General features: G+C 39.1%; 1 protein-coding gene across 11 annotated transcripts in view; it reads right to left on the minus strand.

Moving 5' to 3' along the window:
* The window catches only part of sugct (succinyl-CoA:glutarate-CoA transferase), a 126,281-nt gene extending 112,091 nt beyond the window's left edge, over positions 1-14,190 (minus strand). For 10 of the 11 annotated variants that reach the window (XR_015847489.1, XR_015847491.1, XR_015847490.1 and 7 more), the window contains exons 1-7: positions 13,982-14,190; positions 13,542-13,593; positions 13,394-13,467; positions 8,381-8,466; positions 8,259-8,309; positions 6,306-6,426; positions 580-671 (exon numbers count right to left, since the gene is read on the minus strand). Coding sequence is in view for 8 of the 11 variants with exons in the window: in XM_088321837.1 (XP_088177963.1) it covers positions 580-671; positions 6,306-6,426; positions 8,259-8,309; positions 8,381-8,466; positions 13,394-13,467; positions 13,542-13,593; positions 13,982-14,111 (606 nt within the window). In the remaining 3 variants the exon portion in view is untranslated. The remainder of the gene's footprint in view (positions 1-579; positions 672-6,305; positions 6,427-8,258; positions 8,310-8,380; positions 8,467-13,393; positions 13,468-13,541; positions 13,594-13,981) is intronic. The other variant, XM_088321839.1, reaches the window with a different exon arrangement.
* Positions 14,191-15,817: the final 1,627 nt, after the last annotated feature.

Below are 15,817 nucleotides of genomic sequence, written 5' to 3' on the forward strand. Positions count from 1 at the left end.
AACATTTGTAACATAACAAGCACACTAGTCTTTACTTGTCTCCCTCAGTGGTTGCAGTTCAGCTATGTACGCTTCGTCAAACTCGTCTTAGCGTTCAGGAGACTTTTTTTTTATCTCTTTAGCCCGTCTCTCTTTGCCTCTCTCGCATAAGCGTTATTTTTTTTTTAATTAAGTCACTTGAGAGTGTGCTACACTTTTTGTCTACACAGTGCTAATACACTGCGTGGAGGCTAATTGTAAACAAAACACACTGCCAATGAGAACACCACTTTGCCCTAGTGTAGTGGAGGGGGGGGGGGGGGGGGGGGGCTTGACCGACTATTTGAGAACCACTGTTGTAAAATATTGCCCTCTGGTCTCCCAATGTCAAGCATCAAAAGTTTGCAGCTGGTTCAAAATGCAGCAGCGAGACTTTTAAATAGGACAAGAAAGTTCTGTTACTAACACAAAAAAAGTTTGCATGGACTTGCCCCCTCTTATCTCTCTGATTTGATTTCCCCCTATGTTTGTGCTTGGAGCCCCTGCTAAAAAAATGCATTTTTTGTGACTAAGGGCTATACAAATAAATGCTTGTCTCACCTCTGATCCAGTGATGTGCATCATCCCGGACAAGGCTGAGGCAATGGAATCGTAGCCTGGGTTCTGATTTTCAGGTCCTGTTTGGCCGTAACCTGGACATATAAATTTGGATAAAGTGTGGGGTACTTCACATGAAAATGAAGGTCAGCCACTGACGCTACCTTGTGTACAAAAAGCAGTGTCAAATTTGTTTTCTATAAAGCAGGAAATGTCAAACTTGGTTTGGCTCTGGGGTCGGATCCAAAATTTATGTTCTGAAGCAGGTCGTATCAGTTACAGAATGTCAACTCCAAATTCTTAGCTTTGTTTTTCAGTACTATACTTTATCATTCAGCCTTCTTTAGTCACCTACCTTACTTATTATAATCACAGATGACAAGAGATCTTTTTCAAACACATTTATTCAAAAACAAAAAGGACAATTTTTTTTTCATGTTTGGCATTTGAGTAAATGCAGTTTTACACTTTAACCTGTGCTAAACAAATTCAACACTGTCCTCTATCAGCCAGAGAGAGAGAGAGCTTGGTTTGCATATATTTGAAAGAGTTTTAATAACAGACTTTTTTTTGTCACACCCAAAAATTTACGGCATGCTGGATTAACCCATCCAACGGGCTGTATCCGGCTCGCAGGCCGTATGTTTGACATGCCTCCAATGAGGGATGGGTGGGTAAACTTTTTGAGTCTCAGGTTTTAAATGAGTATATTACCGTATTTATGCAATGATCAGTCAAAAAATACTGCTGACCACAGTGTTGGTTTTAGGCACGGGCGAGGCAGGCAGCCGCCAGGGGCGGCATTTTTTCAGTGACACATAAGGGGCGGCACGAGAACCTAAATAATTATAATAAATACATTAAAAAAAAAAAAATGTATGTATATATATATATATATATATATATTACCCCGCGACCCTACTGAGGATAAGCGGTGTAGCTAATGAGATGAGAGATGAGATGAGATATATATATTAAAAATAACAATAATATATGTGCGCCGCAAAGCGTTTTCGGTTTATCTAACAACGTATGACTTTGCCTCCTGTCAAATGGGGGCCCCCCTGTTGCAGCTTTGATGCCTCTGCTTGCTGCAAAGGTGTGCAGAGAGACTGACACTCTTGGGGCATGCAAGCAAGGAGAAGCGCAGAGGAGGGGTGCAAGGAGGAAAGTTTACCTTTGACTGACTCTCTCAAAATGAACAGCCGAAGTGTTGTGTGTTATGCATGATGATTCGCTGTATTATTATACATACAATAATTATTTGGCGGCTTCTTTCTTCCAAATAACGCAAATTATTCATAACTTTGAAAATACAGGCTGCACATTTTTCTGAACTGTGTGAAACGGGAGTGACTAGCCTAGCTGTAATCATTGGAGGTGGTCTCTCCCAGGGAGTAATTTAGTCACTGGCTGACCGCTAACTAAATGACCACTCTAATCAAACCCGGGTTGTGGCAATGAGAGCGCCGAATACCTGCCACTGGACCGCCAGTGACAGAGATGACATACGAAAAGATTTTATCCCTTCATCACACTATTCTTTTTAACAGTACAAGAGACAAACGTTAGAGAATGGAGAAAACAGAAATGTCAAGTCAAGTCATGTTTATTTGTATAGCCCTTTATCTCAAGGAGTCTCAAAGTTGTAATACTGTCATATTGTTCCTGAAATATATTAAGGCAAAAAACCATGATGAGGGAAAATAACTTTGATGAATCTCATGCTGAAGATAACTTTGAAAGACATTAAATAAATAAATTGTGAAGTTTATGTTACTATTGTTTTCATGGTTTAGGTTATCAAAATAACTATTTTAATAATGGTCGCACATATTCATGACATTTACAAGATGATAAAAAGGAAACCAAATTTTAAACCGATTTCTAACAAAGAAACAGGGATGCTTGCTATACACGAGTGTGCGTTATACATGAATAAATATGGTACTTTTATTTATCTATCTACCTACATTGGTCATATTCCTCAAGGGGGGTGACTGACAGAAAGACAAACACATACACAAAATCAAAGAAAAAGTAGCAAAAAACACAAAAATATTTGACAATGGCCAACCCAAATGCCAAAACACTCAAACAAGTTAAGCACCTCGGCACCCAAGTTGGTCATTCTTTCGTCCCTCCAGATGAAACAGTGGTCGTGTCACTCAGGTCAGGGTGACGCAACACACTCTTCTGTTCAACAGCAGGGCCCAACGGCTTTCACTGGTTTACCCCTGCCGCATCAGACAGGTGCCCGGCCCATCCCTTAAAACGCGTACAAACATCCCACTATCCTTTTACAACACCTCTCCACTCATTCCTATCACCAACAAGAGCTCAAGCTTCCACTACAGTTAGACCTCTTTCCTCCAGTGCACTCATAACACCATCCATCCACGTCAATCGCAGACTTCCTCTTCGTCTCCTTCCATTCTTCTCCGTAGATCCTCTCCAACATTCGCTCCTCATCCATCATCTCCATGTGTCCAAACCAACCGAGTACTCTCATATCCATGGTACTTTTATAGGAAGTTAGAATATATCCTAATAAGGAACATCCTGAGCTGTGCAACTGATTATGGCTGAGCTCTTTGATGGCTCGTACTCGTCATGAAGAGGTAGAGAGGCAATTCGACCAATGTGCTACAACTTTTAAAGAATATCCAAATACAGCATATTCTAATGAGGAACATAAATGCTTGGAATTTTTTCAACAAATGGTGTCTGCTGATTGTTAAGCGTGCCGTCAAATGACTAATTAGAACAGTGATCACCGAACCACGGCCCGGGGGATGGATATGGCCCACCAGATTTGGTCTAGCCCCCTGAACATACAAGATAACCTTTTGATTTGATTTTTTTTCCTAAACGAGTATTTGTTAATAAATATAAGACTTTTGCAATGGAATATTCCTTAGTTATAAACTATTTTCAATATGAACTATTAGTTGATATTTTATACATGCATATAAGGTGAAGAACCAGGAGCATGTATTTCATAAATAGTGTTATTTTTTTCTGACTTTTGTTCTGTAAACTATCTAGAAAAGGGTTTGATTGTGGCTTTCTAGATAACAATACATTTGTACATTTAGGCACTCCTGCAATCTATACATTTTCTGTTACAGACTAAGAAGGGAAAAGTTAATTGGCCCTCACATGAAAAAGTTTGGGGACCCCTGAAATAGAGGGTCTTTTTTTCTACCGGGCCAATATTAGTTTGATAACCATTGTCGTGCATACCCAGTTACTAAAGTTGACCCGGTTGTTTTTGGAGCGAATGATTGCGCAGTTTGAGACGAGGCCTATCCGTTTTTTGTCAAAAACCCCCGACCTGAATCTTGATCCGGAACGTCCACATCCGTCGAAGGACCGAACTGACACCATCACGCAGTGGCGATAAAAGAGTGATTGATAGACCCAAAGAAGAGAAAACCAGATGAAGTTGGCAGCATTTGAGCGACACAATGGCGTCGCCAGCCACAGCATCCACAAGCATCTGTGACAGATTAGGCAACCGGCGAAGACGCTTCCTGCCGTTATGTTGGTGTTGACAGGGACGCGGTTTTCGCCAGGGGCCCAAACGGGACATTCTGAGCAGAGGTATACTCTTAAACCCAAGCCCGAGTCCGACCCGAAATTTGACTCGGGTCGATCCTAGAATATCAATCATTACGTTCGGGTCAAGCTGGGCTCTCCTTTGCTGACTAATTATTTTTCCGTGCCATAACGTAACTATATTTTCAGAAGCATTATCACTAAAAGCCAAAACGTAATATGTTTTTTTGTCTTTGTTTAAAAAGCTATTCTTAAGGTGCTGCTGATAAAGCCTCTGAGAATTATTTCACTATGAAAAATCACTACTTGATGGAAGGAAGGGCTTTGATTAAATGTTTCTACACATTGCTTCTTCTATCCAGCATGTGTGACAGAAACATCGGGCACTGAAAAGTTCTTGCAAAGTGCATGAATCATTCATGTATAATATCAGACTTTTTTTCTAATAAAATGTTATTTTGCAAGCAAAGTGTGCTTTTGTTTATGGAAAGCATTTTATAGATATTGAAGCGGGGGGAAAAAAAAGGACCGAAGTGAAAGTTCTGCTTGAAATGCACTCTTTTATAAAAAGCCATTTCATAGAAAAAAATTCTTGGAAAGGAGTATTTTTAAGAAACTTAGCAACTATTGTTTACCAAACAATCCTATAAACTAGGAACATACTTTTTTCTAATAAAAGATGAGAGATTAAGCTTATTTTTATATGACCTATGCCTATATAGCTACAGAACTAATTTTGTGTAAGCTTTCAGAAATTAGTTAAAATCGCAAAAATTGGCTTGCATTCGCACTTCCCATTTAAGAGAAATGTCTGTCATAAGTTGATGAAAATATGATTTTAAAAAAGTATACTTAAACAATGTGCAGACACTAAACTAAAAAAAGAGTGTGTAATGCCCTGTCAGTGTCAGAGCTTGTAGTGTAGGGCATGATGTGCAAAAAAAAACACCCTGATTAAATCAGTATGTAGTAACTCCATGTGATGTTGCTACGCTAACATAAAGCCTATTATCTGCCAGTCACTGTTCTTCTTTGTCTCTATGCCTCCCTATCTTTCTCTCATAAAGAGCTGCGCTAGATTCTTAAGGACTTACTGCTGCTGTGGTTCATGACCCAGTTTTCAATCTGAAGTCATGGGTAAGATCTTAGGCCCAAGCCCGACCTGAATTTTAGGTCAGGTCTGAAATGTCAATCATTATGTTTGAGTTGGGCAGATTTTCTCTCTCCATGACTTTTAAGACAAATCAACATATGTTTATCAAATGTATACTAAACTCAGGGGAAAAAAAGCTGAAAAAACACAAATCATTACAATTACTAATCCCACCAAGAGTAACAATGCATACCTGTCAAACTACCGCTTTACGCATTAGACTACAATTTTCACCCTTTAAAAACGCCAACCGCAGTATAAAAAAAAAATCTACCACTCTTTAAAATGTAAACAAAGACAAAAGATCTTAATTCGGTATAGTTTTATACTCTATACAAAACCTGTCACATATGGTTTTAAACAACCACACATTTTTTTTGTTTTGTTTTCTTTAAATTCTGAAGACAGATTGTGTTTCTCGCATAAAAAGTGTTCATTAAATCTACCACTTTTTAACATCAAAATGTTGGTCCAAGGGGCGATGATGTTTCACATGACAACACTGTACAGACTAATGCCAGCTGCCGTTAATCACAAGGGGAAAAGAAATGCCATGCTAAAGTGAAGCCACCAAAAAGCATTGCCAACATGATTTTAAGCAGACCTTTTTTTTCATTTAATGCATGGTAGATCAAGTCAGATTGTCAAGAAACATGGCAACAATTTCAAGCATTTACAACCACTTTACCTAAAATTCAAGCACTTTTCAAACCTTGAAAACACAAATATAAAATGTAAACATTTTTAAGGCTTTCAAGGACATTTATTAAACCTCATTATTAATACTAAAACGTTTTATGGATCTCCTCTCCTCCTCCTGAGTCCTCACAAATAAAATATAAAATTTGGGGTTTGCTTCAGGACCTGTCCTGCAAACCAAGGTAATTGGTTGGGCCGGATTTTTTCAGGCCCAATCTTACCTTTAAATCTAAAGGTCCAAATCATCGACCGATCTGTTTGTCTGCTAAAGCCATGAGATTGGCTAGCGACCAGTTAGATGTCTTTCGGTACGCACCTGAGATGGAACAGAAGATGAGTTCTGGGTTGTGCTGGCTGATCTGGTCGTATCCGAGGCCCATTGCTGAGAGCTTGCCGGGAAGGAAGTTCTCCATCAGCACATCGCACACACCAGCTAGCTAAAAACAGAAAAGTAGCATATCTTCAACACATTTGCATGTTGTCTTTATGTTACCATGTGGTGATGACTGAGTGATGGGCCTTCTCATTAAGAAAATGAAAGAAAATGTATTCTCACGCTGATTGGAAAATACAGTAAAACATATTAACTTGAAATCCTTTACTTTAATACTTTCAAGATTACAAGAGGTATCGATACTCGGTATTGGTTACTATTCTATGAGTACTTGTACTGTTGTTAATGAGAAAAAAGAAGAAACAGAAGGGGATCAAAAATCCCCAAGTTGGGAGCACAACAGCAGACGGAACCTTAGAGAGCAAATTCCTTTAATCGGTATGTTTCACCAGCAGCTTTCACTGGTTTACCCCAGCCGCATCATATGGGTGCCCCGCCCATCTCTTAGAACGCATACAAACATTCCACTATCCTTTCACAACACCGAGTACTCTCTTATCCACACGCTTGCTCAGTTCCACTACTACTCCAGTTCAGTCTCTAACAAATTCATTGCTCAATCCATCCAATTTTGTCACTCATAACATACTCCTCAAACACATCATCTCAAAAACATTGAATCTCCTTCTCAAATCTGTGTTCAGGCTCCAAGTCAAAATCTAAATCATTTTCAGTCACCCTGATATTATCATCAACAGATGCCAATACTATTAGTACTTTTGGTACGTAAAGGGACTGTGTGTAACATTTAGTGCCTCCTAGTAGTACAAAAATCTTTAATTCAGTAAAAAAAAAAAAACTGAGTTGCTACTTTGCAGATTTTCGTATATCACAGAGAATTCTGGTCCCAATTAACCGTGATAAATGATAGATTACAGTATGTTTACTTCTACTTTTAAAAATGAATAATTCATAGATGACAAAAATGAAAATAACTTTAAAGAAGTGGGATGCCAAGCACAGCGACAAATTAAATTGCAAAAATACATTTATCATACATATTTTCCAATTACCGAATTTTCTAAACTATACGGCGCACCGGATTATAAGATGCGGCCCCCAAAATATTTTTGGTGATATATTTTTCATATGTATGGCACACTGGACTATAAGGCGCATGATGTTATATCTACAGTAAGAGAGAGGGTAGGATTAAAGAATAAATACATTTTAAATAAATTATTCATTTCCTAGAACATAAATTAACATTATGACATCTGGTTCACCACTAAAATTTGCTATAGCAACAAACAATTAACATGTTAATCACAAGAGGGCACTCAAAGACCACTCTATATGTTTGTCAAAGGCAGAACAGTTACAGTATGCAGTATGATTTAGTTGTTACCATGCATTTCCAATTGTATCCACCGTATTTTCCAGTATATATGGAACACTGGGTTAAAAGGCGTAAATTCAAATTTCAGGCAGATGTTTTTATTTAAAATAAATATCAAATTTAATGTAATTATTAATGGTTCAAATTAGGAAAAATGTATATGTAAATGTATGGGTATTTAGAGCCCCAGTGTGTAATATTTGACCCCTAGATGGCATTGTATTGTCTAATGCGAACAAAATCAGTGCCAAGAGTGGAGCGTAGCCGCAAGATACCAGCCAAACTTGGCAGCAACTTCTACGTAGGGATTCCACTATGTAAAGTAAATAGAAATTTAATGATTTTTTTAATAAAAATGTATGATAGTGCATGTATTTTTGCCTAGTTTTCAAATCAATGTTCGTTTTTTTAATGAATGACATTTTTTGTACCACTACGAGGCACTAAATATTACACACTTACCCTCATTATTCATCATTTTGTTTTATTTTGTAAGTAAAAAAAAAAAAGCAATAACATGTTTTTCTTGTTATTACCTGGCGGACGACTTGAGCTCCTTGGGGGCATTTGAGGTTGATAGCGATGCTCTGTAGACCAAGAAGAAGAGAATGGCGATAATGGATTTGAGCGTCGGGATGGAGCATCTCGGGCGTCTCACTTTTTTGTTGCGGTTGACGCTGAGGAAATAGACGCTTTCCGGACCCAAAAAAGGAGGACCCCACGTTCGGGTGTCGTCACCTGCGCCTTTGTGCCACACGTAGAAAATTAATACAATGTGGAAAAAACAACAACTGTACTATCTCAAAAACATGATTTCTTTCACAGTTTCCTTTTCCATTTATCCATATTAGCCACTTAGCTGTAGGTTAAGGCTAGCCGCTAGTTGCTATTGTTGTTGTTAGCTGATCCTGATTCGTCCTTCAGTGTCAATCGGCTTCTACAGCTGAGCATTGCATGTGATGTTTGCCAAGTCCTGTCATTCAGCCATCTTTAACTTTTTTCCCTCCGTTTCTTTCTTTGGCCACTCATGTTGGTCATTTGGCTGAAGGATATGGCTCCTTGTTAGCCACTATTGTTTTTTGTTAGCTGGCTTTGTCTTACAGTCATTGGCCTTCCACAGTATGTCATAATTTACTTTTATTTTCTTCTCTAGCCACTTGGTTGCATGCTATGGCTTACTGCAAGCAGCTATGCTATTGTTATTGATAGATGCTTCCTGTAAATGAAGCTTTCTTTGGCCTTCAGTGTCAATTGTCTTTCACACAAAGCCAACCTTTACTTTTTTCTACTGTTTCCTTCTCTTGCCACTCATGTCAGCCCACTTGGCTGCAGGCTATGGCTTGGTTATTGTTGTTTTTAGCTGCACCATCTGAATAAAGCTTGCTTTCCCGGTCAATGTCATTGGGCTGCCACAGGAAATCAAATTTGACTTTCTTCCACTCTTTCCTCCCCTCGCCACCTGGTTGCAGGCTTTTGCTCGCCGCTAGTAAGTGTAATTATTGTTAACTGCTTTGTGTAATTAGGGCTGACCTTGTCCTTCAGTGTCATAAGCTTTTCCTTTTTTCTACAGTTCCCTTCTCTAGCCACTAATGTCAGCCTCTTGGCTATGGCTCGCCACAAGCCTTGATTGTAATTGTTAGCTACTCCGTGTACATAATGCTTACTTCACTCTTGATTGTGATTTGCTTTCCACAGAAAGACAGCCTCGACTTTTTTTCTACCGTTTCCTTCTTAAGCCACTCACTTGGCTCCAAGCTACAGCTCACTGCAAGCTGCTTTTGTTATTGTTAGCTGCTAAACGTAAATAAAGCTTGCTTCACCCTTCAGTATCAATCCTCTTCCACAATGAACTACTCCAGCTATTGACTCATTTCACCCACCTCAGGTGTATCCAGCTTGGTCTATCTTTTGTTGTCGTTTGCGGGGATTAACAGTAGCTTTCATGTCCTTTCACTGACTGTAAATTATCCTTGCTCACTTGAGAAATTAAAATAAGCCTTCTGAATTTTGCTAAAAGTGATATTTTAGGGTTATATTGCATGGTTTTTTTCCGAATTCAGTTTCATTTTAAGATACAGGTTCTTAAGGGTTCTTACAACTCCTTCACAGAAAAATTCAAGCATTTTTTATGGACTTTTCAAAGCCAAGTTGGTAAAAATGACAGTAATTTTTCAGCTTAGATTTTCAGTTGTGGGAAGTTCTTCCCATTAGAATTTACCATTAGGAGACGCTATCTTGCACAGCCCATAACAAATGTCCATAATTGATACGTAATCCTAATACACATTTCATAGTGCACTGTTTAGTTGCGACCTGTAGGGGGCAATGACACTTCATAAGACATTGCCATTAAAACAAATGCTAGTACCTATTAATTACGAAGGAAGAATAAATGCAATTGCAAAGCAATGTCACCAAAGAGCAGTGTAGGCATCATTTTTAAGTTGACTTGCTGAAAAAACTTCACCCAAAATTTAAGCACTTTTCAATCTTTGAAAACACCACAATGAAATTCAAACATTTTCAAAGAATTCAAGCATCCATACAACCCTTAATATTGCACACCGTCACTTTAAAAGCAACCTGTATGTTTTTTTTCCCCCCATCTCATTTAGCCTACCAACTTAAATTCCTACCGAGAACGAGACACCACGAGCAGAATTATGTCCGTGTTGTTTGACAAACGAGCGCAGTCGAAGACCGCTTCGGACGAGACGGCCTTGCCAAACCCGCAATTTACGGCCATTTCCGACAGTGGCGTGATGAGAAAGCACATGTTTCCAAATCAAACGTGGTTTCGCATCACAGACTTCAACAGTCGTAAGCCGCTGTTTAAAAATTCCAAAGTTTAATCTTGCAGCACGGCGGCTAGGTGGTTAGTGCGCAGCCCCACGGTGCAGGGGTCCAGGATTCAATTCGAGCTACCACAGCCTCCCCATACGGAGTTTGCATGAGTGGGTTTCCTCTGGTACTCTGGTTTCCCCCCAAATTTCAGAAACATGCACGGCAGGTTGTTCCAAATTGTCCCTAGGTGTGAATGAGCGAGTGAGTTGTCTGTCCCTGTGTGCCCTGCGACTGGCTGGCAACCAGTTCAGGGTGTCCCGAGCCCACTGCCTGAAGACAGCCGAGATGTGCTTCAGCCCCCCAGCGACCCTACTGAGGATAAGCGGTGCAGAAAATGGATGGATGGATCATTATTATTATTGATCCCACAAACACAAACTATGCAATTAAAGTAGTTGCAAGCAAAAGAAAGTCACTCATGTGTGAACTAAGCGACTGTAAATATGAACTTGTCATCTGAGCCACTATTTTTGTCCATTTAACTGATATGGACCAGCATTATATATGAGGCAAAGTGCTACAAAGTGGCTTAACTAATTTACGCGCATCGCTGATCAAAATTATTTTACTTAGATCAGTAATATAAACATGTTTCCTAAAGCTTAAGGAAGGTTAAATTCAAGACTTTTAAAGACTTTGTCATACCTTTTGAAATGAAATCTAAGACCAAGTGGACAAAAAAAACACACACACAATTGAAACAAGAAAACACTAAAGTTTCTTGCACACATCATATAGCGCCTCATTCACATTACCTGGCACAGCTTTTAGCCATGGTGAAAAATGCTTGTCAGACAGCCACTTCTCATTGAGTTGACACTTTCATGGTCCAAAGTAAACGTGTCTGTCCTAAATTACTATGTGTAGTGTGTAGACCAAAGACACAGGTCTGCTTTAAAGGCCCGACTGAAACCACATCACCATCAAATAATTTCGTGCGTCCGGACTTTCCCGAGCGTTATAAGGGTGTGAATTTGCATATCATTTTCCAAAGTAGACGCACGGAGAACACAAGAAAAATGGATAAGTGGTTAAGAATCAAGCCAAAACCTCAGCCCCAGAAGAAAGATTCAAAAGAAGCTAACAAAATGTAGGACGCTACAAAACGTAAACGTACATTAAAAGCATCGTGGAAAAAGGAGTTCACGTGGCTTGTAGCAAACCACGCAACGCAAACATTGCAAGAATGAAGATGAGTAAAATCAGGTACATACTGATGGCAGATGGCAAACAGCGATGTCAAATACATGCAATGAATGTTATAAGTAGATTTATAATAAACTTAATTTTAAGTTGTTGTTTTTTGTTATATATTCTGATAATCTATCCTTTTTTTTTTTTTTTGCGATTAGTCTTCTTATTGCATTTCAAGTTGTGAAAAATGGGGCAGGCAACTTTATGGCTGGGCGGGCAACTTTTCAGAGTTGTCTGCCCTGGTGTCCCGCAACTTTTTGTCATGAGTTTCAGACTCTCATCTTATTTATGTGGTCACATTTTTAATAATTTCGGAAATTGCATTTAGGATATCTTAATGCGAATTAAGACCTTAACTTTAGAATAATGAATTCAATGCCGTAGGCAGCACGGCGGCGCAGTGGTTAGCGCATGTGCGGCACAGTTCTGAGGTGGTGGGAACCTCCTGCGTTGGTTCAAATCTGTGCGGAGTTTGTATGTTCTCCCCGTGCTTGCGTGGGTTTCCTCCAGGCACTCCGGTTTCCTCCCACATTCCAAAGACATGCATTTCAGGAGAATTGGCCGGTCCAAATTGTCCCTAGGTGTGACTGAGCGAGTGAGTTGTCTGTCCCCGTGTGCCCTGCGATTGGCTGGCAACTAGTTCAGGGTGTCCCCTGCCCACTGCCCGAAGATGGCTGGGATGGGCTACAGCCAACACCCCTCCTCCCCCGCAACCCCAATAAGGATAAGCGATATAGCTGATGAGATGAGAATTCAATGCCTTGTAAAACTTTTGAAGGATCCGCAGGAACCTTGATTAAATCTTACTGCTTGCAAATACTTAGTGGTTATTTGTGATGTTACTATGTATGATCGTTTTCTGTCAATCAGGTGGTATAAGCTGACACCAAATCTGCAGTTTTTCCTCACCTGTCCTGATGCACCTGTCCTAATGCACCCGCAGATACGCTTTTCATGACAAAATACTGCAATAGCAGCTGCCGCGTCGGCGTCATTTTTGAGACGTCTTTAATATTCTGTTTATTTTTTATTTTTCTTCGTTTAATGCGCGGTCTGTTGAGTCAGAATGCAGAGAAACACATTACAGATTCAGACTGGAATGAGGGCATAGGTGTAAACTGAACTGATGGCCACTGCCAAAAGCTAACATATGAAGTGGGGTTTTTTTTGTTTGTTTTTTTCTTAATTTTTTTGTAAAGACAACATAAATAGCTATAATTTGTATGGAAGAAAACAATGGACAAAAGAGATTGGAATTAGGCAAAATCGAGTTAATCCCAACTGACTTTTTTTTTTTAAACAACTGTTTACTAAGTCCTCGTGCACAACACTTGCCAAGCTTTCATAGTTTCTTTGTGAGCAGCGACAGCATGTGACTAAAATTAAATATCAAAGATTATTAGGCTGAATTAATCTTTATTCTTTTTCTTGCAGCCTGTCAGTTCCACTCAACGTCTAACTCTGAACACAACGGGGAGGAATTTTTCCTCAAATTCCTTGTTGTTGTTTATGACATGAACATTCCATTTGGAATTAATATATTTCCATAAAATGCAAACATTCTTTTAAGATTTACTTAAATAAGCAATAGCAATTTAGAATGTTTTTTTATGTATATTTAATGAGATGTCACCTGGTTTCTCCACTTTTATGACCTCAGCCCCAAGGTCTCCCAGCAACATGGTGGCAAAGGGTCCAGCTAGGACGCTGCAACAACAATATTCATAGGTAAAAAATGTTGTATCATTAAATATAAGCGTTTTGCTAATAAAAAAAACTACCGGGTTAAATCCAACACTCTGACCCCCTCTAGTGGGCGTCTTTGGTCATTGCCTGTAAACAAAGCGTAAGATTTTTGAATAAAAGTAAGAAGACATTGCTAGGAATGAAAAAATAAGTTTTCTATCATGGTTTAATGTGACAATTTTCAAATTTGGGATATAGTATATAAGCAGCTTTAATGTGAAGGAAGAGGAAGCGGTCATTGACAACAATAGATGTTATGGTGACACCTTGACAATCGTATCGTGGCACTTGCTTATAATAAAATGTAATACATTAAAAAAAAGATTACGTTAATAGTGGAAACATATTGTAAAGATTGTCAATTTTACCATTCGGTCCAATAAAACTTTTGAAGGAAGCGTTGCAAATGATTGACCACCCGACAGAGCCAATTATCTATCTATTAGCATTAACTGGTTAGCTTCAGTGGTGCTACCTGTTGCAATTTGTGTCAGCCGCCGTCCGTCGGCCCAATTTTTTCCTTGGTGTCCCGCCGGCAATTTTGACGCCAAAACTGCAGAATCAACACCCCGTAGAACATTTAAAGAACGTACGCATAAATGCATTGTGGGAACCTTTTGCTCGCCCGGGGCCAATGCTAACGTCAAGTTAAAGTTGATTCGCTTCGATGGAGATACTTCCGGTTACAGATTTTCTGCGTACTGACTCATTTCATCCGTTGTGACTGAGTAAGAAAAAATACATACCTCTCAATTTGTTTCCCCCGTATTGTATAAGCTTTTTGATTTTTTTTAAATTGTGTATGTTATATAACAATATTCGTACAGGATTTATTTTTTTTTTACTTTTTTGTTGGATCGATCTCGTATTGCCTGTTTCGGGTCTAATCCAGATAGTCTCGGTCACTGATAGCAGATGACAACGTCATCATAGATTGCTACTATTGTCGTGGATCAAAATAGTTTTGTCTCAGTATCAGTATTGTCACACGCCGCTGCCCGTCAATGCTGAGGTCGGGCTCATCTCTAAAAAGCGGGATGAGGTTTACACTGAAAAACAACAGCAACCAGATGATGAAGGTGCTGTATCTGAGTCAGATCAGGAGGTTTCTCCTGCTACTGGTATCCATGGAAACAAGTACTATTGGTTGCTTGTAGGGGCGCAAACTCCCACGCCCCCGAAAAAAACAGCCTGTATGTATATACACATATATTCTTTAATTTATGCGTTAGTTTGATTGATTTAGGCTCAGATACAGCCGATGCTTTCTCTCCCTTTCTCCTGAATTCTGAGCCATTGAAGAGGGAAAAATAACGTTAGAGCAGAGTAAACAGCTGCAGCTCTGCTTATTCCTGAGTCCCGACATGCCAGACAATCAACACTGCAGAAAATATTGAGATTGAATATTGAGTCCGTGATAGGAAAGCGTGTTTTTAAGAAATAGCGTAAAAAGTGTAGTCAACTTGTTTTAGGGAAGCTTGTTCAGTTGGAGACTGATGTATTAACTCTTATCATACCGTTAGTTCGTCAATCAAGCAGGTGTGTTTGTGATTGAAAGAGAACATAAAAAGCAGGCAAGATTGGAAAGCAGAGTGATTAGCTGTTACCATAACATTATTTCATCATCCTGGCTCTAAATCAGGAGTGCCCACACTTCTCAATTCGCCAGCTATGTTGAAATTTCCCTGCACTATTTGTTTTAAGTTAATTTAAGTCATGTTGTTGTATTGACATTTTCATTTATTTGCTTAAAAATTGGGACATGTGTGTCCAATCACCCCACACATAGTTAACCCCCTAATTAGTCCCTAATTAGCCTCACCATTCATTGGAACATTTTGGACAGCAACTAGGGTGGGGTGAGTTTACTTTCCACTTTCATGATCACTCTCACTTTTTACAGTGTTTCCCGATTTGTGAGGTTTGTTTTTTGTTTCTGACAGTTTTATTGTTGTATTTGACCGTTTGTTTGTTACTTTTTTGATTACTTTGTTATGGAATGCCATCTGTTTTTGAGCACTTTTAGGGAAGCTCGTTCAGTTGGAGACTGTATTAACTCTTAGCACACCGTTAGTTCGTCAATCAAGCAGGTGAGTTTGTGATTGAAGAACATAAAAGCAGGCAAGAGTGGAAAGCTGAGTGATTAGCTGATACCATAACATTATTTCGTCATCCTGGCTCTAAATCAAGTCAAGTCAAGTCATTTTGCCTACACTTTTCAATTCGCCAGCTCTGTTGAAATTTCCCTCCACTTATTGTTTTAAGTTAAGTCATGTTGTTGCATTGACATTTTAATGTATTTGTTTAAACA

This window comes from Urocampus carinirostris, chromosome 18, assembly GCF_059441175.1.
Source record: "Urocampus carinirostris isolate Australia breed hairy pipefish chromosome 18, RoL_Ucar_1.0, whole genome shotgun sequence".
Taxonomy (NCBI): Eukaryota; Metazoa; Chordata; class Actinopteri; order Syngnathiformes; family Syngnathidae; genus Urocampus; species Urocampus carinirostris.